Below are 23,254 nucleotides of genomic sequence, written 5' to 3'. Positions count from 1 at the left end.
TTTGAAGTACCACCTTCAGAAATGATTTAGGCGACCAAAAAGAAGATAGATCTTTTTGAAATAAATATATGCTTAAATTAAATAATTTAAGGATATGATAGCGACTGTCTTATGTGGAAACATGGTGTCATAGAATTTCTTGTTACAAAAAAATCTCAAAGTTGACCCCAAATATAAAAACTAAACTTAATTAAACATGATTCAAGTCCTGTTTGCGTTAATTAGAATTCAAAATTCAAATTTGTTTATCAAGAAGGCACAAAAATAGTACTTAAGGTAAAAAAGGTCTTAAATTAAGATAATAACATATTTAATTAAAAAAAGTTTATTTTATTATTATTTATATAAATAGCGTTATTAATTATTAAGTCATATGTAAATAATTTGAAAAAAACTTTTATTTTAGGTATTATATAGAATAAGTTACGAATTGTTTTTTTTTTAATTAATAAATGAGTAGATTACATAGTTATAAAAAAAAATTAAAAAGTATGTATAATGCATCATTAAATACTTATTACATAACTTATTTTTTATGTAACTGTAGTTTTTTTTTTTTTTTTTTTTTTTTTTTTTTTTTGGAATAGGAGGACAAACGAGCGTACGGGTCACCTGTTGTTAAGTGATCACCTTTATTATTATCACCACCTAAGTTGAGCAGCTTTATCACTTAGGTTCTTTTTTTAGACTTAATATAAATTCCCTTTCTATTATAATGGTATTGCCGTACCAGGAGCCCAATTACCAAAATCGAAATGCGAATTTTCGGTTGACGGATCGTACATTTTCCTATTACGAAAGCGGTCCGAAGATCGATACGAAGTTCGCGATTAGACATTTTGTCTTTCTTAGCTTATTCCCAAATTCACTTGACATTTACTTTTTCTTATGGTTCCGAAACGAAATCCGTCCACACTATTCGGATCCGAAGTACTTTGGTAATAGGATTTAATATAAAGTTTCGGACGAAACTTCGTCTTTCGATTTTGGTAATAGACCTCCAGTTTTTACTATGTTTTCGCGCTACTCGAATAGAAAAGTTTAAAATATAGAAAAAATCGACGTTTAAAAAAACCGACTTCAAGAACTGAAAAGTATCAAATAACTAAAAATTTTATTTAATACACCTCTTATGCAAACCTTTACCTTTAATATGAATAAAATACTATTATTTATATGTGCTATCTATTGATAAGTTTTAAGTCAGTGCCAAGCCCTAAACAAAATAAAACTTAATATTATAAACAGCTTAGGTACTTACTGTAATTATTTAGGTTGTCTGGACATGCGTGTCTGTCCGCTTGGGTTGTTTTGTTCTAGACGAAGCTATCCCGCTCAAAGTCACGCGTGGCGAGTGTAGGTACCTTTATTACATTTGGCTTGGCACCGACTTCAAAGCTAATAATATGTAGCACATACAAATAATAATATTTTATTAATATTAAAGGTAAAGGTTTGCATAAGAGGTGTATTAAATTAAATTTATAGTTATTTGATACTTTTCAGTTTTTGAAGTCGGTTTTTTAAAGGTAGTTTTTTACCAGCCACGCCTATACCGTTTCAAACAGTTACAGTTACAGACATAGTTCAATTTAGCAATAGTTCAAACATATTTTGTGGTTTTTATTGCTTTGAAACCTTAATGTAAAATTTGTATATGATTAATAGTAAATTAAAAAAAAAAAAAAACTATTTAATATAAGTATTCTTAATTTAAAAGTAACAATAGAAATCTTAAATATTCACCTAAAGTCAAAGTTCCAATGAATAAAATTATCACCTGTGTTAACATTTTTGCAAAAAAAACTGAACGATTTAATTTTTAATAAGTTCTTTATATACATTCAGTGAATATTGAAATTTATGTAAATTATCAAACATATTTGCATGTGCAAATTGTTCTGAATAGTTTTATGATATGGACCCCTATCTGGAGTTTAAGTTAATTATAGTAACCTTCTAAACACTTAGCGCTTAGAAATAGTCGTTAATAATAATAATAATAAAACGTTTATTTTCAGATAACTGCGATCCATTGTTAGTTAAATAAGTTCAGAGAAGTTTTATTTTCGTATCCCTTTATTTGTGTGCAAAATTTCACCCAGATTAATTCCAGTGTGCCATACAAGTATATGAATTCGTTAAGTGTTTCGTAAGAATGTGAATGTTAAGCAAATCAAATTTTTTTATGGTAATAGGCGACGAGACGAGCAAGGCTTTCAGCTGATGGTAATGGATACTCCCTGCTCATTTACAATGCAATGCCGCTCAGGATTCTTGAAAAGCCCAGAACTTCTGAGTGGCACTACAGTTGCGCTCGACACCTTGAGACATAAGATGTTAAGTCTCATTTACCCAGTAATTTCCTTGGTATGGCGCCCTTCAGATCGAAACACAGTAACGATTACACATTACAGCTTCACGGCAGAAATAGGCGCCGTTGTGGTAGTCATAATCTAGCTGGCATTCTGTGCAATGGAGCCTCCAACTGGTATCAAATCAAAAAAAAATTTATTTCGTAGATAAATTACATTTACTCTTGAATTTGAATTTGAAATGAATTTGAATTTGATTAGTATTACAAGTTCTTATTCTCAATTAAAATATTTACAAATCATTTCAATTACAATATAATATGTAAAGAGATGCAACAAAAATACTCAAACGTCAAATACTAAATGCCTTACACCACTTAAAAAATGTAGGTATATTAATAAGTAAAAACACAAGAGTTATCTAACTAATATATAAAATTCTCGTGTCATGGTGTTAAACTTTGAACTACTCCGAAACGGCTTGACCGATTCTCATGAAATTTTGAGTGCATATTGGGTAGGTCTGAGAATCGGACCACATCTATTTTCATCCCCCTAAATGTTAAGGGTGGTTATACACGATTTTTTTTTTTATATTTATTTATATACAACTTCAAATTTTCACCCATATATATATATATATATATATATATATATATGGGTTAATATTAATTGAACACTAGCCATATATATATATATATATGGCTAGTGTTCAATTAAGCTGCGTGTAAAACACGTCTTTTGCTGTCAAAATGAGTCCCAATTAGGACACTTTCAAGTCACGCGACGCGGGCCCTATTAAAATAGGTATCTGGTTGTTTCTAGGGTTTCATAGCCGAAGGGTATCCAGCTCTAGGACTATGTTGTCTGCCTGTATATCATAAGCATCAATAGATAGACGGCTGAATTTTGAAAGAATTTGTATTACTTTTGCTGATATTTTTTTAATTTTTTATTAGGAAGCCAACGTACTTACAACTATCTTAATCTACGGAAACATTAAAAAAAAATTATAATGTTGTACACTCCAAAAAGGCTGACTTAAAATAACTATGTTCTTACTTAATAAACAAGAAAAAAACAATAACTACGAACAATGACTAATCATGTTGCAGTACTTTCGTATTTTTTTTGACTTCTTTTATGAAACATGGGACAGAGTGCCGACAAATATCTATGCCAGCTCTTTTAACCAAATTGTATGATATTACAATAATAAAAACTAAAATGACCAACATGCTTAACCGAAAATGTTTCTTCTTCTTAAAAGCATTTAAATACATCGTGTTATAATATTGTACGGTGGTAAGAAACCCTTCGATGGTAACAATATATCAAGTAGCACTTCCTGTTACCGCGACTTTGTTCGCGTTTACATTACATTTATAAAATATTCTCTGTGTTATTGGAGCTAAACATCTTTCAAACATTGATATCCAGTAGGCGTTTTGGCGTCATTGAGTAATAAACATAGAAAACATAGATAATTTAAAGTGCCTCTTCCTGATAGACAATCGATGAAAACAGGCCAGGTTTATTACTTTAGCATGTATGCATGACAAGCTACGCCTTACACTCGCCGTTTGTATGTCACTTTGTGTTAGTGTGCGTGCATTGCTCAAAATAGAGGTTAACTGTCAACCTCAATATTTTTCAACGTTTTCACAGCATTCACAGTCTATCTAGACTAGCTTGAAACATACAAACTATCACATTCATAATAATATGATCTTCATCTGATATTTTTAGTAGGAAAACATATTGTATACCTTCTTATGATATCTAATAGGTGTTCTAGCCTAACCTAATTCAGGTACCCTCTGTTCTTTCATAAATAATTCAACAGATATAGAACCAGTCGATCCAGGTCGAATTATGATTGCCCCATTGTCATTTGGCATGCGGTGTTGGAAGGATGTCGGCAATTTGCTAACTTTCATATGCAAACATCGTATGCTACATAATATAGGTAATTGTTTGTGACTGAGCTGAAGGTAGGCTCGATAGTATAGAGGTGGCTTTTTATGACATAGTCTTAAAGTTAAAGTATTTTTACTGGATTCGCCTCCAATTCAAGTATAAAAAATTTTCATGAATTAAAACTTAATATATCAATTTAAAAAAATAATTCAAGTAGGTTGTAAAAAGCAGTTAGGAAATGTCAATTATAGTTCCATCGATTAGAAAATATTAGTTATTAATATTATATTGAGAAAAAACGGAAATAAACACAATAAGTGTCTCGCGTTTATTGACCCATCTTATACAACAGTTTTGAACCCTTTTGAATAAAAGTGACTTGTCATGAGCTGATAAAACGATATCAGTGGGTTTCTTTACCAGCATAAATGGAAGATTACTCCGGCCTCATAGACCCGCGCCTATTTCTGCCGTGAAGCAGTAATGTGTAAGCATTACTGTGTTTCGGTCTGAAGGGCGCCGTAGCTAGTGAAATTACTGGGCAAATGAGGCTTAACATCTTATGTCTCAAGGTGACGAGCACAATTGTAGTGCCGCTCAGAATTTATGGGTTTTTTGAGAATCCTGAGCGGCACTGCATTGTAATGAGCATGGCGTATCAATTACCATGATCTGAACGTCCTGCTCGTCTCGTCCCTTATTATCATTAAAAAAAAAGACCGGCAACATTAATCATTTGCCTGTTTGCCTCTTCTATATTAAATTTATTAAAATCATGTCCGTTTGTATCGCTCACGGCTACTTGCACCGGCTCGTAACACATCAAACGTTAAAGTGCCTTCTCCCTTTATTAGCAACTCTCGAATTTTCTAACTATTTGTGGCGCCTCACATTTTACCATTGCACCGCACGTGTGATATTATCATCTAATGCTCTAACAATGATTGTCTCGGCGTGACACATAATCATATAGTTTACAGTTAGCCTTGACTTTGATAATACATTCTACAATCTTAATACACAAATGAAGCCCTGAACTTTTATAATCTTGGGGATTTAGTAGAGTGCCTGCGATTCCAGTAGGTAGGCTTCATATAAAAAAAAATTATTACAGTAAGGTACGAGTCGGGTAGGACGTTCAGCTGGTGGTAATTGATACGCCCTGCCCATTTCAATGCAGTGTCAGGATTGTTAAGAAAACCAAAAATTCTGAGCGTCACTTTAATCGCGCTCGTCACCTTGAGACAAACGATGTTTAATCTCATTTGCCCAGTAATTTCACTAGCTACGGCGCCCTTCAGACCGAAGCACAGTAATGCGTACACATTACTGCTTCACGGCAGAAATAGGCGCCGTTGTGGTACCCATAATGTAGTCGGCTTCCTGTGCAAAGGAGCCATAGAGATACACAATAGTTTTAAGGTGACACTAAATACCAGTGACCTTGAGCGAATAGGGAGGACTTCACTTCTCGCGATCCCAATCCAATATGCTTATTAAATTTTCGATACAGACGCCTTATTACCAAAATCGAAATACGAAGTTTCGGTTGACGGATCGTACATTTTCCTATTACGAAAGTGTTTCGGATCCGAAGATCGATACGAAGTTCGCGGTAAGACATTAATTTGTCTTTCGTTTAACGTATTCAAAAATTCTCTTGACATTTACTGTTTCGTTGTTTGAGATTAATAAGGTCGTACCTTCAACGTCACTTTATATGGTTATATTGTCTTTGGTTCAAAAATGAAATCCGTCCGCACTATTCGAATCCGTAGTACTTTGGTAATAGGATTTAATTTGAAATTCGTCGTTTTTTCGTTTCGGACGAAACTGCGGCTTTCGAATTTGGTAATAGACGTCCTGGTTACATAATATTACGATTGATACACGTCACTCATTTCAGTAATAGATTTTTGAAGTAAAACTTCTTTAGGCGCGACTTGGAGGTTACTCAGATTTACGCTCGGTACATAAGTTAATTGAAATATTTTTTAAAAATCTCCAAGTATTTTTATTGTTTATTTAATACTACTATTGCAATAAATAATTTATAAATTTTCAGAAATTTTCTGACATTCGTTAATATGTTCTCGGTTTTTGTTTTTCGTTTCCATTATTAGGATAGGCAAAGGCAGACCCATACAGCCCTATTTGTTAATATCGAATAACAACCTCATATTTATATGTGCTAATAATAATATAACCATCAATTTCTTATTATCAATTATTTTATTAATGAGTGAAAATTTTAAAATGTGCGAATAGACCTGAATAGAAATGACCTGAATTAAAAATAGAATATTTAATGAAAATAATAATCAGTCAAATAAAATGGTGGAATCCCAGGAACATTTTACTCTTTCATCAATGAATAAGAATAAAAGAGAAAATCAAGAACCTGATAATGACCTGACCTGTAAAATGTGTGTATATTCTGATGAATAATAATATCAAAATATAACATCATTATATCATTCTTTGTAAAATAAATGAAATCTCACTTGATAAAATAATATGAAGTACTAGTTGACTCGACAGGCGTTGTTCTGAATATAATAAATAAAATAATCGTTTTTATGAATTTGTCAATAATATATCATAACATCAAGAAATATTTCGCAAAATATGCACCCTGCTGTCGTAATGAAATTGTTTCACAGCAGAACTGTCAAACCGTGCGTTAGTAAATTCTCTCATAGAAATTATGTATGGACACATCAAAGGAAAAACAAATTTGTTGTTTTTATTTAATTTAGTAGCATTTTCCTATTTATTCACCTTTTAACAAAACAACTTCTCAAGACTTCCACAAATAATTCAAGACCAAAATTAGCCAAATCGGTCCAGCCGTTCTCGAGTTTTAGCGTGACTAACGAACAGCAATTCATTTTTATATATAGATATTATATAGTAATAATGGCATTTTTTAATTATAGGTAGAGAAAATGCCAACTTTGCTTAAAAGATGAAGTTATATCGTCAGCTTTTCCGAGAAAAAAAATCGCAAAAAATCTAACAATGCTCCTAGCTCTTCAGTAATACGTGAGTGCTTAGTTAGTAACACGGCTTTAATAACGTAAATTTAATGAAATATATCAATGCGTCTGTTAATTATTCCTAAAGTTAATTATTATTAATAAGTTTTACTTCAATCGCGCGTAAAGATTACACGCGGTTAAAACTTAGTATCCCTTAGCACGAATTTGGATGTAAAAAATATTGTAGTTGATAGAGCTTTAGTCCACGATTACAATGATACCACTCTTATTACAAGGTAATGCACCGTTTTCAAGAAAATAAGGAAAATAAATTCTAACCTAAAACAGATAAATCACGTAAATAAACACTACTGACATCGCGGCGGGAGGCTAGAAACTGTCATGAAATGATTTTGGTTTCTTCGTAAAATATTTGGACAGGCAAAGGGTTTAAGCCCATACAGCCATAAATTGTATGAAACAACATTTTTTTTTTCCAGTGTAAGTACCCGTGAAAACACGGTCCGGTATAGTCGTAGAATTATTTTTAACGGTTGACGGAAAGAAATCGGATGACGGAATATGGATCTAGTGTTTAAACTACCATAGAAAGCGCTCTAAGGCGTTTTTCTCGACAATAATACAAGAAAAACTAATACAGTCCGAAACAAAACAAATAAAAACACTGAATATTTCTCCTTCCCACTCAGTTCCTATAATTTCGTGAATGTTTGGTTAATTTTGAAAGAGGGAATTGCCCTTTACAAAACGTGATTCCTCAGTTGTTAGCCAACGATTTTTAGTCGGAGCTGCAGTTGTCCATAATAGTCTAGTCACCAAGTGCCTTTTTGGTCAACCTTTTTCAGCAGCCTCCGAAAATTATGATTGAGGTGTCATTCGATTCAGAATGGCATCTAGATGGTTTTCGAAAAATGTTGAAGTTTCGCAAGCAAAAATTACAAAAGTTATTAACAATTAACTAAAAAAAGGGGGTTTAGTTTTTTGCAAATATCTCATAAGCTAATAAAGATTTTTCAAATTTGAAAAATTCGGGAGTCGGAACTTTTTCGAAAATTTCCTCCTCTTTTGAAATCTTTTAATAAATTTGAAAATTTTTTATTAGTTTATGAGATATTTGCAAAAAACTAAACCCCCCTTTTTATAGTTAATTGATAATAACTGTTGTATTTTTTGCTTCCATAACTTCATTTTTTGTCGAAAACCATCTAGATGCCATTCCGAATCGAATGACACCTCAATCATAATTTTCGGAGACTGCTGAAAAAAGTTGACCAAACAGGCACTTATTAACTAGACTATAACGCAATGATGGAAATCTCGCCCGCGTTACTGCGACGGTATCTTGTTTTAGAATTATAAAATCTGAAAAAGGCCTCAGCTAAAATGTTTCCTCTTAAAGAAATTGAGTACATACTTAACATTTACATAGCTACTGAAGAATCAATGTTGGGAAATTGTATTTGTTAATTGTATTTAAAAAAAAAATAAACAACGCAATTACTTTCAAAAAGCTTAATTCTACCGACTTATTATAAAAGAAAACGATTGTATAATAGGAAAACAATTACAATTAAAAGTAATTTTTATAACACTCAAAAAAAATTCAACTGTGTTCTTATGAAATAAATACAAATAATTAGTGACACTGAATATGAAGATTATAATTAACTGCGGGAGGCTCCTTTGCACAGGATGCCGGCTAGATTATGGGTACCACAACTGCGCCTATTTCTGCCGTGAAGCAGTAATGTGTAAACATTACTGTGTTTCGGTCTGAAGGGCGCCGTAGCTAGTGAAATTACTGGGCAAATGAGACATGAAATCTTATGTCTCAAGGTGACAAGCGCAGTTGTAGTGCCGCTCTGAATTTTTGGGGTTTTTCAAGAATCCTGAGCGGCACTACATTGCAATGGGCAGGGCGTATCAATTTCCATCAGCTGAGTCATGCTCGTCTCGTCCCTTTTTTTCATAAAAAAAAAATTGATCGCGATATCATTGCGATAATAGGGCCTCGCGTATGACGCGTGGTGCCGACCCATCTAATATACCCAAGTAACATGCTGATTAGTAAATCTTTTTGGGACAAAACACTGCAAACACCAGCTCATTATGTTGATCTAGAATAAGTCTAACTTTAGTTTTCTCCTTGGTTATGGATGTATATTAGTTTTAGTTAGATAAGGCATGTATATATAAGTTTTATAATATCTAAGTTTAATAGTTTTTCAAATTTTCTTCATATTATTTGTTATGATATTTTTTTTGGAAAGGAGGACAAACGAGCGTACAGGTCACCTGGTGTTAAGTGATCACCCACATTCTCTTGCAACACCAGAGGAATCACAGGAGTGTTGTCAATGTTTATCTGTATTTGTTCCAAATAATGATATACTTACTTACTTACTTATTCTCGTTGCCGAAATATGCTAAGAATCTTGAATCTGTAATGTTTACAAATTAAAGAATGATTCATCCTTTTGCGATGTAAACAAGATAATCACATTGAGTGGTGTCTCTCGACAATGTTAACACTGCAGCTAGTGTTAATCTTTGCGGGTAAGTACTAAGTGGTTTTTCGAGATCATCCAATTAAGCTGCTTAAGGCTTCTTTAATTAGAAAACTTTGACCAGTTTTTACATTTACAAACATATACCTAGCGATAATTTCGGTTCAAATAAAAATATATTTTTTTAAATCCTAATAAAACATATGTTTTTATTTACTGAAGTGTCACCATTAAAAAAAATCTATTGATATACATAGATAGAAGTTTTCACTGCTTTTTCATAACATTTGACATAATATGTCCAATAATAATATAATAAACGACTTGACTCGGCCAATCAATTGACCTCCGCCCACAAAGCACATATGCAGTAATGAAAGAGAGTGGCGTCTCTTCCACCTGTGTAGTCTGCGGTCATACCGATACATTCAATTGCAAATCGGTACTCGTATTAGGCGTGAATTAAAAAAATTACTAAATATGACATTAGATTTTATTTAAAACCATAATAGTAAATGTACTATAAAATATTTATTTTATATACAATGGCTAATGTAATAATATAACTCCAGTGACACCATCGTTTTGCCAGTTCTTCGATTGCCATGACGACCCAGTTTTTGACCCAGACGAAGGACCTCTCACAGACCTGCAGTTCACGTGGCTTGGGGCTCTGCAGTATATACATGGTGGGTTTCTTTATGTCACTACAGGTTTACTACATACATACTACGATTTCATATTCATATTCAAATTTAAATATTTTTATTCAAATATGATGTGACATCACTTCAAAAACTACCATCCATCCCAAAAAGAATGCCAAAAACATACTAACAAACAAACACATGCCAAAAAAGTGTAAAAGGTACTGTTTCTCAAATGGTGTGGTTTTGATTTGAATTTTCTCCGACGTAGAATCAAACTGTGGAAAGAAACATATCTGCGTGGTTTTCTAGGTTGTTACGATAAGGCTACATTCATACTAGCGTGTACTCCCATCCTAAAAGCCATCAACGCGCATGTGTACATACTTAAGACAACACGACAGATGTGAAAACTTAATTGAGGCGAGATTTAAATTGATTTGTGAATTTAATTGAAAATAAGAACTTGTAATAGCATTATGTTGAATTGAATTGAATTGAAAAGAGCAACCTCAGAGTTTCTTGCTCGTTCTCAAGAAAAAATGTCTTCCGAATGAGCTGTAGGAAAAAATTAGACATATCAAGTGTAATGTAATTAATGTAGGTAATTTTATTTGGTTTAATGCCACTCTTTGTTATATAATATACAATAGTTATATACTTAATTATATTTGTGCATAAATTACTCTGATAAATTTTACTCTATCAGATCAGCACACCTTATAGCATAAACAGGTCGGATTTGGTCCGACATTTAGTCCGAAAATTATTACCAGATTTTGTGCGATGGACATTTTGACGTACCATTGAACATGGCCCCTCAATTGATGGTTCGGCCGTACCAAATCCGATCATGTATTTATAGCTTTAGCTGACTATACCCAAAAAGCGTGACATAGCCGAGCATGACGGCTCAGTGTGATACAACCACAAAATAAAGTCGTCAGCTTAACAAGATTTCACTACAAAAAGCATGTACTTCCTTCTACCTTGAAAGCCGCCAAAGCACCTATGACTCTTCTGTGAAAGTAGGGGGCAGTTGTGATAAGCTATATATAACCATAGGATCAGCGACCAGTATCCAGCGACCAAACAAAAAATGATTTCTAGTAATATACGTTTACTTTTACGTCGTGTTTATTAACTACGTCTATAACCATTAGATGCTACATTCTGCATTGACCGACTAACTATAATTCTTGTATAATGGTTCAAATGGTTGAAAAAAGTCCTTAACACTAGTCCAGATTTAGGAATAACGCAGACGGACCGGATGAATCTTTTTTATTAATCTTTATGCCTTGTTACTTTAAAGTGATTAAATTAAATAATATAACGATTACGATATCGTGAAATTTTTATAAATTTTCGTACAAACGGTACCTCACTGTGGGTTAAATGGTGCAGCATAATAGCCTCAACACATCATCGGATTTGGCCGAACAATCGTACGCGGTTTGGTAGCGGACCATATTTGATGGTTTGTCGCATAAACCATAGCACAAAACTATTATTATTACCGTCCGGACCGTACAGAGTACGACGCCGGACCATCTGGTGCGACGCACAAACCGGCCCGCACGATGTCCGTTCTTCTTTTATTCAATTTAGCCCGGTGTATTGTGTTAGTAAAAATGATTTTATTAATTAATATATTTGCGCTTTGTTTTATAAATTTAATTCAACCTAAATTAAAGGCTTATTTATTATAAGTAAAAAATTATTTGAACACGTACTTAAAAAATATTTCTTTATGTGTAATATGTGTGTGTCTCTAATACTTAAGTCAAAGTCAAAAAAATTTAATGACAAATATCAAACAGATTGCTGGTCAAAGTTAATCACTAAAACACAAAAATGAAACGTTACGCTTTTGGGTAATTTGTAAATTGTAAAATTTATTAAAATTGCCGATAGGTAAATTCCTCCTCCTACACACAACAGCTTGAAATTATTTCTAGTGTTTAAATATTGGTGGTGGTACAGTGATTCCGTCTATTTTATTCTTTGATCTCTAGCTTATAAGAATACATTTTTCCGTAACTCTAGAATTCATTATGTAGGCCACAGTTACTATGAAAGGAGCACATTCTTTCGATAATCGATTAGATTAGAATAAATTGAATAGAGGCGTCATTTTACGAGTATTCACAATTATTGTAACCATCACATCTCATGTGAGGTGAGTGTAATGCCATTTAATATCAAGTTAAATGTATAGTACGACAAAAACATTTACCAATGGGAGGCTCCTTTGCACAGGATGCCGGCTAGATTATGGGTACCACAACGGCGCCTATTTCTGCCGAAAAGTAGTAATGCGTAAACATTACTGTGTTTCGGTCTGAAGGGCACCGTAGCTAGTGAAATTACTGGTCAAATGAGACTTAACATCTTATGTCTCAAGGTGACGAGCGCAATTGTAGTGACGATCAGAATTTTTGGGTTTTTCAAGAATCCTGAGCGGCACTGCATTGTAATGGGCATGGCGTATTACCATCAGCTGAACGTCCTGCTCGTCTCGTCCCTTATATTCATAAAAAATACAAATGGTCCGTACACACCTCGCGAAGATTCCGCCCTTTTATTGTCTGGTAATCTTCACGATACCCAACAGTCTATCGACGCATCGCTGCGGAAACAATCCGTTGTACAATAATATCAAAGAATAAATAATAGTACAAGTAATATTAAAAGAAATATTAAAACCTAATATTAATTTCTTCGAGCATTTGAGGTGAAAGCTGGACAAAAACAGTGCAGGTGGAATCTAACGGCTTTGACTTGGATGGTCGTATGATTTAGGCTATTCCTAGAAACTATTTTAGTTATTATTTAGAATCTGATGGTCGTTCGTGAAGTATGTACGTCGTACTAAATATTAACGATATTTCGTAGACAAAACTATATTTTTTTTAAACTCGAGGAAATTACAAAAAATAACCAAAGTTTTTTTCAAAGTCTAAGTCAAATAAACTTTATTCAATTAGGCTAAAACTAAGCGCTTTTGAATCGCCACCACAAAAGTTTCTTTTAAATTAATGAATTTACCATATGTTCGTTAAAAGTTGAGCTCATGAGGAGAACATACAAGAAACTCAACGGCCACTCTTTTCAATCAAATAGATTATTTTACAATGACTGTAATATACTTAACAAATTAGTTTGTAATGTGTTGCATGCAAAATATGAGTCGTGTTTGAATAATATAAATCATTTCATAAAAAGTAATAAAGAATTTAATGTATAAATATAAATTATCGTACACTGGATGCATTAACCCTTAGAGTTTGAATTTACTCACTCACTTTAACACGGACACAACAGAAATGAAAACAAACGCCTCTGAGCTGTCAAGAATATGTTGACGCATGGCTAAATACTTACGAATGATTATATTAATTTAATAATAATAATCTTTATTTGTATTTGAATAAGGTCAGTTTTACAATCGTTCTTATTTTAGTTCTTGAAGAATTAAGCTATAAAATAGCTTATGGCGTAACTAAAATAATAACTGCTCATTGTTTTATTCGAAGAATATAATATTACAAGACACAGTTTCAGAAGTACCCTCATTTTTGCAGGTACTTAAATTTTACACGTATGTAGTCTGCAAGGAATCATATAATGGTTTACCCAAAAATGTAAGCCGTAGGCACAATATAACTGCCACATCTACTTGTATTTATTGTAGTAGTCTGTGTCTAATCAATTAACTTTCCAGTAAAGAACGGGACGCCTCACTACTACCGCGTGCCCCGGGTCGTGTTAATTAGCAGACAGTTTGTGTTGTCAACGGCTGTCGATGCGGCGCAAATACCGGACGGCTTTGCCTTGTTAGTATGTTATATATCTTGTTGACACAAGTTAGCTCTATAATAGTATATAACGCTTCTAGAAATGGCCTACTTCCCTGAAGAATCTTAAGAACTTTTTCCCTCCCGTATACTATTTTTACAACACCTGTAACGGAAACTTTGCTTTTTTACTCTGTTGTCCAGGAGAAAAGTGGTACTTTTTGGCCATATGAATTTATTGACCCCACTTTGATCTCGAAAATGTGGGTAAAAATGCGAACTTTCCGAGTAGGTGTGGTAGAAATAAGTTGCCGTCGTATTTTTTTAAATTCTGCGACGAGATAACGCCTCCAACACTCTTAACCCAACGGGTTTTACCATGTGCTACCGGTAGTGTTAATAATATGGGGATCTTGCCACAATATACAGAAAAATCGACAAATAGAAACTTTAAATCTGGTTTTTCGGCTTCTGTAACATGTTGAATAAATTGTTTTTATTTTTTTAAGAAACGGACAATTCGCTTATGGTTTTATTATATTTATTGATTAGTTGCTGACCGCGACGTCGTCCTTGTTTTTGGGTTTGGTATTATTTGTAGAACACACACCAATTAGTATTCTTTCAATAAAATATTAATTGTACAGTTTTTATTTTGTTACGTTTTTTTATCTGTTGATTGGCTTGATTGTTAGTAGTCAAATTCACCGATATAGCCCAGTGGTTGCCAAACTGAACCATAGCGGTTGGGGCAGTAAAGTCCTCGAATGGCGACCACGTACCGGAAGACTCAGTGTTGGAAGGTCCCCACAAGATGCACCGACGATTTGGTCAAGATCGCCGGAATAGGTTGGATGAGGGCAGCGCAGGATCGATCGTCATGGCCATCTTAGAGGAAGGCATTTAGTAATTAGTAGTGGACGTCTTCAGGTGTATATGATCATGATGATGCAAAAAATTATTAGAAATACCACAGATAATGGTTAGGTTATAACAAAGAAACACAAAATATATAATAAGGCTTCTGGAAACCCAAGCGTTGGCTGGTTTTTCGCCAACGGCTTAGCCTAAAGTCATGTAATCATATTAAGAATTGTTTTGTTTTTAGTATTATTTTGTTTTATACATTTTAAAACTGTTTAACACAAATTAATATTAATAAAATATTGTGATTTTTTTTATTTACACACTGTGCTTATACGAATTGTGCGTTAGTGATTTTTTTTTTATTATGTTTCAGAGGCAACATCGTGTTCGGTGATTATGAGCGAGACGAGAACGAATGCAAGATCAGCATTACGGAAATTGCAGATGGAACAGAGTGCGAGCCAGCGGTGCTTCTCATGCCGATTGCTGACGTGCTGCTGCATCCGGAGTACAAGCACTTTGGCGTCAGGCACAGCATCGCTCTGATGAAGCTGATCACTCCGGTTAAATCTCGTGAGAGGCGTGACCACTAAAAGCCTTAACACATGATCGGATTTGGTACGGCTGAACCATCGGGCGCAGTCTGTTAGCGCACCATATTCTATGACGCATAGTCCATCGCAGAAAATTATTATTATTACCGTTCGGACCGTGCCGAGTACGACGTTGGACATCCAATGGTCCAGCAGTAAAAAAATCCAACTATGTGCTTAGGATATTACTAATAGACGTAAAGTAAGTTTTGACGGTAGGCGAAAAAACAAAATACGGTCAATGACCCAAAGTATTATGTTGCGGCGATAGAAAAACGATATTTATCGCTCTGTACACATTTCCTTTTCAATAACACTTAGTGGCGCGTTTATAGTACGGGGTGGGCTTACCCCGTAGTCCGTATTATAAACGAGTCTATTACTCTATTATTCTTTAGTCATGAAATCTGATATTTTGAGGGTAAAGCTTGTTAACATTATACCATTTTATTTATGAATACTTTCTTAGTTATAAAGGCGTGCCAATTTGCCAATATGATATTTTTACATAAATTACTTATTGTTTTCAAATTATAAAACGTAATTATTTATATTCTACTAGTGGTCCCGACAGACGTTGCTTGTACACACGTGTTAAATTTGAAAACGTAGGAGAATTATATGTTGACTGTATTGAGAATTTAAACAAATCTCAAATTCACTAGAACACTCTAAAAATCTAAAAACTCATCAAAATCGGTCCAGCCATTTAGGAGGTAGTTCAATTGTTAATCTAAACCATCCTCGAATCCACTTAAACATACACAGAAAATTTCATTCAAATCGGTCCAGCCGTTAAGGAGGAGTTCACTGTCAACACACGTACAGAAGAATTATATATATACTAGCTGACCCAGCAAACGTTGTATTGCCATATAAATTAATAAAAAAAAATCAAAATATTTAGGGTATGAAAATAGATGACGACCGATTCTCAGCCCTACCAAATATATCGTACATAAAATTTATCGTACTACAATAATAATTATATTCGATTGCCATATTGCAACTCTATCGCGTGTCTGTGGATGGATTAGAATGATATTAAAATCGCGATACAAAAGTAACTGTTGATCGTAGATGGGTGAAAATTTGAAGTTGTATGTATTTTTAATGCTGACACATAATTAAACAAATTAAAAAAAATTAAACAAAAAAATCCTTAACATTTAGGGGGATGAAAAATAGATGTCCGATCCACCACCCTAACCGATATGCACGTTAAGATTCACGAAATTCGATCGACCCGTTTCGGAGGAGTTTCATTACGTACACCGTGACACGAGAATTTTATATCTAATGTATAAAATTCTCGTGTCACGGTGTGCGGGACCGAACTCCTCCGAAACGGCTTTACCGTTTCTCATGAAATTTTGAGTGCATATTGGGTCGGACAACATCTATTTTTCATCCCCCTAAATGTTAAGGGTGGTCCACACGATTTTTTTTTAATTTTTTTGTCATTTTTTTTTTAAATTGGTTTGATTATGAGTCAGCATTAAAAAATACATACAACTTCAAATTTTCACCAATCTACGATCAACATTTACTTTTGTATCGCGATTTTAATATCGGCAATACAACGTTTGCTGGGTCAGCTGCTAGTATTAGATAAAGATTTAACAAAAATGCCCAGGCTGAGTTTCCTGCGCTCGCTCATCACAGGTCAGAGACACATTTCAATGGTAAGATTCTGACTGATTTTGATCTTGAACGAAATTTTACAATTTTACTTTCAGAATATATGGTCCCAGCTTGCTTGCCTTTCAAGAACTTTTTGATCGGCAAAAATGGCCGACAAACTACAGACAGTATCTATCATATTGACTTCATTTCTGGTAAGTATACCTGAACAGAATTGACGTTCGTGAGTTATTGCTAACTTCGATTTTGTTTGAGTTTTGGTTGCACAGCTTTCGTTCGCTGCGCGGTTGATTTTATTATGTAGACCCAACCATACTCAAACAATGATAAACTTTGTATTTTAAAACCCCATTTATATATTAAAATATTATGTAACCGCAAAATATACTGTTACGTGTAAGGGTTCAGAAAACAAATAATAGACAAATAATTTAAATTTTTTTTCATGACAATAAGGGACAAGACGAGCAGGACGTTCAGCTGATGGTAATTGATACGCGCTGCCAATTACATTGTAGTGTTGCTCAGGATTCTTGGAAAACCCAAAAATTCTGAACGGCACTACAACTACGCTCGTAACCTAACGTAATTTCACTATCTACTGCGCCCTTCAGACAGGAACACAATAATGCTTACACATTACTGTGGTTATAAGCGCCGTTGTGGTAACCCATAATCTAGCCGGCAACTTGCGCAAAAGAGCCTCCCACTGGTAAATTTGTTCTAATTCTGTTTATCAATCTTGAAATTGGTATACTTTTTCATCTTTAATACAATCAAATCTTGTTCAATTAAATCCCTTTTAATGTTAGGTAAATAATTCCATTTTCAGTTTACCGAAGTATTTTGTATTTATATGAATAAAATCTGAACTCAGTTATACTAGGTAAAGATAAATCAGACGACCTAGTTTTTCCTTTCATGCCATAAGAAGCCATCTGATTGAAGCATTATTCATGCTTATAAAGCTAACATTTTCCAGATGTCCCAAGAGATTTCATTGAAGAAGAAAAGGAGATATCGAAGTTGAAATTACTGCCAAGAGAAGTTTGCTACTTATATGACAACCCTGTTGTAAGTTAGAGTGTTAATGGTTTTTTAATTATTTTCTTGGGACAGTTTAGTAGCAGAATCAGGTAGTAATCATAGTCTACCCGTGATCTAGGTAAGAAAACATACCTACTGGCGCGTGATTTCCTCAGGTCATAATATTTTATTTTCTTAATTTATTTGATCCGAGTAAAAGTCTTCTCAAACATGAAGAAGCATAAAAAAGTTTTGAATATGTAAAACAGACGAAAATATAACTGTCATCTTGCGAGTTGTACGGTAGCTTTGCTTATGTAAGACCTATCTTACAACCACACCTCGACATTACAACCAAAAGTATAGTAAAAATGGCGCCTGTTGTCAAAATGTGCGCAAACTAATTTGAAATATATTATGAATCCACTTCAGCTGCAAACTAAGTACGATTTCAAATTAATCTTACTACCAGACAGCTAAAGTAGCTATTTCTTTTAAAGTGTTTCAAATATGTGAATCTTCTGTACTACTTCTTTTTATTCTGTGGTTGAACTTATTAGTTCTAGTAGTCTAGATGATTTGGTGTCCTATGCAGTATTCGTTGGCAGTACCGCCACTGTATGTTTCTGCTGGAGAATAGTGCACTTTGTACCATAATGTTCCAATTTTGAAAAAGTTTACAGAACAATCATTCCATTCAAAATGGCGGAAATAGGTGTGCTTGTGATGTCTACTAGAGTTAGTTCTACTGCTATTAAGCTGATTTGATAAGAATATACGTTTTTCAGAATGTAAGCAAAATTCCGAAAGGCCGCATGGCCTGTTCTTCTGGTTGTGGCTTCTACTCTGGGTCACCGGGCTTTGTTCACGAGCACACCGGACATTGGTCTGTAGTGTCATTATCACAAGGTATACATATAATTAATCTTTCAACTAAAATACAGCTTATTGAGGGTTCCACTATTGCAGAAAATATCTAAAACAATACATTTTTTAATATTTTTCTAAAAGAAATGGGAGAGAGGAATATATTATGTACTATACTATTCTTTCATTCTCTGCCATAATACTCTCGAGGTTAGCTATTGAGTCGATCAACAATGGTCTTTAAAGACATCGTTTGTAGTCATTTATACATAGGTACGTAAAATGTAATGTTGGAAATTAAATTTTATTATTTCACTAGTATGGAGTACTTAATACGCGACTTAGAGATGTTTTTGCTCACCATTATCATCATATTCACCAACAGACTTTTGGACATAGATCTCCCCTTCAAGCCACACACAGTCCATTTTGCTCTTTTCTAAGCGGACTACTGTGAGTTTTTTTTAAAAGCAGCGGAAGTAAACGGGAAATTTGGAAGTTAGATAAGGATTCCCGCAAAACCATAGATATAAAATGCGTTGCTAGCATTTGAACTACCTTCTAAACTTGGAGGTCCCGAAATCGTAGTCGCGTAGATGTGTGAAACAAAACTTTGCGACCTTTGCTAAATCTTCGCCAATATTGCACCTTAGCTGCTTTTTTAATAGTTATATAAGAGCGGGGAAAAGAACGAGTTACGACGACATGACAACAACTTGCAGAAAGGAATTTTATTTGCAAATAATTTTATCGTTTTCATATTTTGGTTCAAACTTCAACTCGTTTCTTATACCTAGATTGTTTTACTCTACAGGTGGATCTCCATGTCCGGATCCCCTGCGTCAACGTAGGCCACCCCCACCACCTAGACACACACTGATATATCCTTACGTACCGTGGATTACTGCAGCCATAACGGGAAAAGCTGTCGGTGCATTTGCTAAAGACGATCCATTCGGTAATTTAATTTAATACGTAGACAGTATTAAGGTAATATTGGTTGACTATCGCCAGCTGATGTACGTTCTATTTTACCATGTAAACCACAGATAATCTAACATTAAACTCGTGAGTGAAATTTTTTAAGTGTGCCCCAAGGTGCTATTCTCGGTCCACTTAAGTAATATTTAGATAGGTATAATAATGTTCTAGAGAATTTTTTATGTTATATTTTTGTAACTTGTATACTACCGTATCTTAGAAATGCAAAATTTATTACAAAAAAAGTCGACTTCAAATATCCATAACTTTTTTTTTATGGAATAGGAGGACAGATGAGCGTACGGGTCCCCTGTTGTTAAGTGTACACCGCCACCCACATTCTCTTGCAACACCAGAGGAATCACAAGAGCGTTGCCGTCCTTTAACTAGACAATAAAACAAGGAAACTAGAAAAATACTTTTTCTACACAATATTAAAGTTGGGTTTAAAAAATTAAATACTACTTTAGATTAATATATTTAGTATCGACTGATTGTATGCGTATTGAGTGTCATAACTTTTATGTTAAGGTTATATGATGCCCCGAGCGTCTGTCTACGACTTAATTGCGCATGCATGGGTGGGACATTGGTGGATGGGGGGGCTTCGTTGTTACGACAGGGGCGAGTCTGCTGATGACATATTTCGGTTTTACCATGAGATATTCTCCGTGAAGCCGTCTTCGTTGACCTATCTGAATTATTACCTGGAGGTGAGATTCAGAATTGATTGTCTATGGAAGACAATTTTATTAAGGTTTGTCTTATAAGTACTTGCGTCCGTATCAAGGATGGTTATTCCAGAAATATTTTTATGAACAATATCTTGCAACACCTAGAACTATATGAGTGAGCCATGTTATCATTACTAAGGAGATACAATCTTGTTAGAAATTGTAATAAAAGAAAGCCCTATCTTTATATTTTAACAAAAACATGTACAAGACGAGACGAAGTTTTGAAAAAGGCGCAAAAACAATTCGTTGTTTTATGCCAGTTAGTCATTTAAGTGTATGTCACTTAAATACCGAATACGTCCAACAGGAATCTCGAATTTAGGAATGTTCGAGATTTTTTCCACCGGAGAGATTTCTCCTTTGCACTGATGCAAACTTCATGGGGTACCACAGCAGTGATTATTTCAGCCGCCTAGTAATTTGTAGTATTTTTACACTACCTTCAAGGGCTGCGGCCCATTTTGAGTTTCGTTATCATAGGTGCCGAGGCTAATAAAAGACTGGTCTACTGAAAAAACAAGAGTAATCGCGCTATCGCTCAGAATGAGATATTCAAGACTCTTAAGCGGCACTGCTTGTATTGTGCAGGACATATCACTGACCAGGTGATTTTTTTTGTTTGTAAGTCTGAATAACAGAAGTCCCCAATAGGGCGTTTACTTTGCAGATTGACAGTGCCCATGACACTATGGTGATATGTGTCAAGGTTGGCCTACCGTACAAACTTGGACAACCCAAAGTATGGCAACTGGATACTCCAGAAGTAAAGGTAAAAAGTTTTGCTTAAAGCAGCACAACGATATAAAATAATTTTATGAGTTGGTGTTGCTGGAGACTTCGCTTCATTGTTTTCCATCACATTAATCACGGTGAGTGTTCCGTTTGACCTGATCCCTGCCACCGAATTTCACCTTCGTCACGCCACTTTGTGTTAGCTGAGGTGTTAGTTAGTGACACTTCTCGTCTGCGTTGAAAGGCTCGGGAAAAACGAAATGCGACGAATTTTTCCCAACGGATATTTATTTCTTCATTGAATAAATTGTGATATCATTCAGACACTTGAAAGTGTCTGAATGATATCACAATTTATTCAAATATTTTAAATTAATATTTGTAACTAAAAAAAAATGATCGACTTAAAACAACATGGCGGATACCAACACGTTGACGCCCGATTTTAAATCCAAATAAATCTCAAAGATATATATATAATGTTGTTGTTCATTTTTGCTATTATTTATTATTTTTTGTAAGCCTAGTTAGTAGTACCTCTTGAAAGTGTGTAAATCCCCACTAATATTATGAATGTAAATGTAACGCTTTTACGCTGGAGCTACTGAACCGATTTTTGATGAATTTTGGTACAGCAATAGACTAGCGCTCGGACTACATTTTATCCTGTAAAACCCATGGTTCCCGCGGGGTTTAGGAAAAACTGAAATTCACGTCGATGAGCTATAACTAAACCAATAGTAGTTTTTTTTTTATGGAATAGGAGGACAAACGAGCGTACGGGTCACTTGGTGTTAAGTGATCACCGCCGCCCACATTCTCTTGCAACACCAGAGGAATCACAAGGTACCCATGTCGTATCGTCCCGGAAACGCTCATTCCACAGCTTCGTAGTACGAGGAAGAAAGCTCCTTGAAAACCGAACTGTGGAGGACCGCCACACATCCAGATGGTGGGGATGATATCCTAACTTGTGGCGTGTCGTGCGAAGGTGGAGGTTTAGTTTCCTATAGCAATCTTCCTCGAAACATGATTCATATTATATATGTTGGGAACGGGAGCGAAAACGGGAACCGGAACTGGAATAGGACATGAGATAGTCTTCAATTCCTAACTTGCTTAATATTTTTAAAAACCCTTTATATACGCGGACAAAGTCGCAGGCATCAGCTAGTAATAAATAAAAAGGGCCAGTTTAATCAGCTAGTGTTATTATTATTATTAATTGCAGGTATTTATACCAGTGATAACCCTACAGCACCTTTACAAGTTCCAAGTGGAAGCCTGGGCTTACAACCATACAGAGTCTGATTCCTCGCAGACATCATCTGAATCAGAAGAGAGCTCTGAAGAAGAAATATACACATAATAAAATCATTGAGTCATTTTATTTACTGTTGGATCGGGTCGTAACTAGACGTATATGATTCGACTTTTTGACCCCGCAAACTGCAGATTTTTGATCGGCCGATAGTTTGGTTGGATTCCTAATCAGTATGAAGATGGGAGATGAGAGTGCGCACATTATAACGATTCGGTATTGGCCGACAAAAAAGTTTGATGGGCTACACGATTGCCTTCAAACTAAACCGTCAGTAAACTATCGGCCGACTGTT

At 34.5% G+C, this 23,254-nt stretch overlaps 1 protein-coding gene across 1 annotated transcript; it reads left to right on the top strand.

The window, feature by feature from the left end:
- Positions 1 to 9,785: 9,785 nt before the first annotated feature.
- Positions 9,786 to 23,007, top strand: LOC126968166 (uncharacterized). Its single transcript, XM_050813023.1, has 11 exons — positions 9,786 to 9,793; positions 10,317 to 10,433; positions 14,119 to 14,230; positions 15,432 to 15,631; positions 17,391 to 17,489; positions 18,278 to 18,369; positions 19,110 to 19,230; positions 20,003 to 20,146; positions 20,701 to 20,882; positions 21,574 to 21,675; positions 22,870 to 23,007. The coding sequence occupies exons 4-11, from the start codon at positions 15,535 to 15,537 to the stop codon at positions 23,005 to 23,007; spliced, it is 975 nt and encodes a 324-aa protein (XP_050668980.1). The 5' UTR covers positions 9,786 to 9,793; positions 10,317 to 10,433; positions 14,119 to 14,230; positions 15,432 to 15,534.
- Positions 23,008 to 23,254: the final 247 nt, after the last annotated feature.

This window comes from Leptidea sinapis, chromosome 15 (assembly GCF_905404315.1).
Source record: "Leptidea sinapis chromosome 15, ilLepSina1.1, whole genome shotgun sequence".
Classification (NCBI taxonomy): domain Eukaryota; kingdom Metazoa; phylum Arthropoda; class Insecta; order Lepidoptera; family Pieridae; genus Leptidea; species Leptidea sinapis.
The sequence above is the reverse complement of the archived record's forward strand: the minus strand, read 5'-3'. Positions and strand labels throughout refer to the sequence as shown.

Bases quoted from the DNA above. Each gene is read 5' to 3' on its own strand.
- LOC126968166 (XM_050813023.1), top strand. From the start codon at position 15,535: ATGCCGATTGCTGACGTGCTGCTGCATCCGGAGTACAAGCACTTTGGC. The intron at 19,231-20,002 runs GTATACATATAA...TTTACTCTACAG, and splicing joins TGTAGTGTCATTATCACAAG to GTGGATCTCCATGTCCGGAT. The intron at 20,883-21,573 runs GTGAGATTCAGA...TTTACTTTGCAG, and splicing joins ATCTGAATTATTACCTGGAG to ATTGACAGTGCCCATGACAC.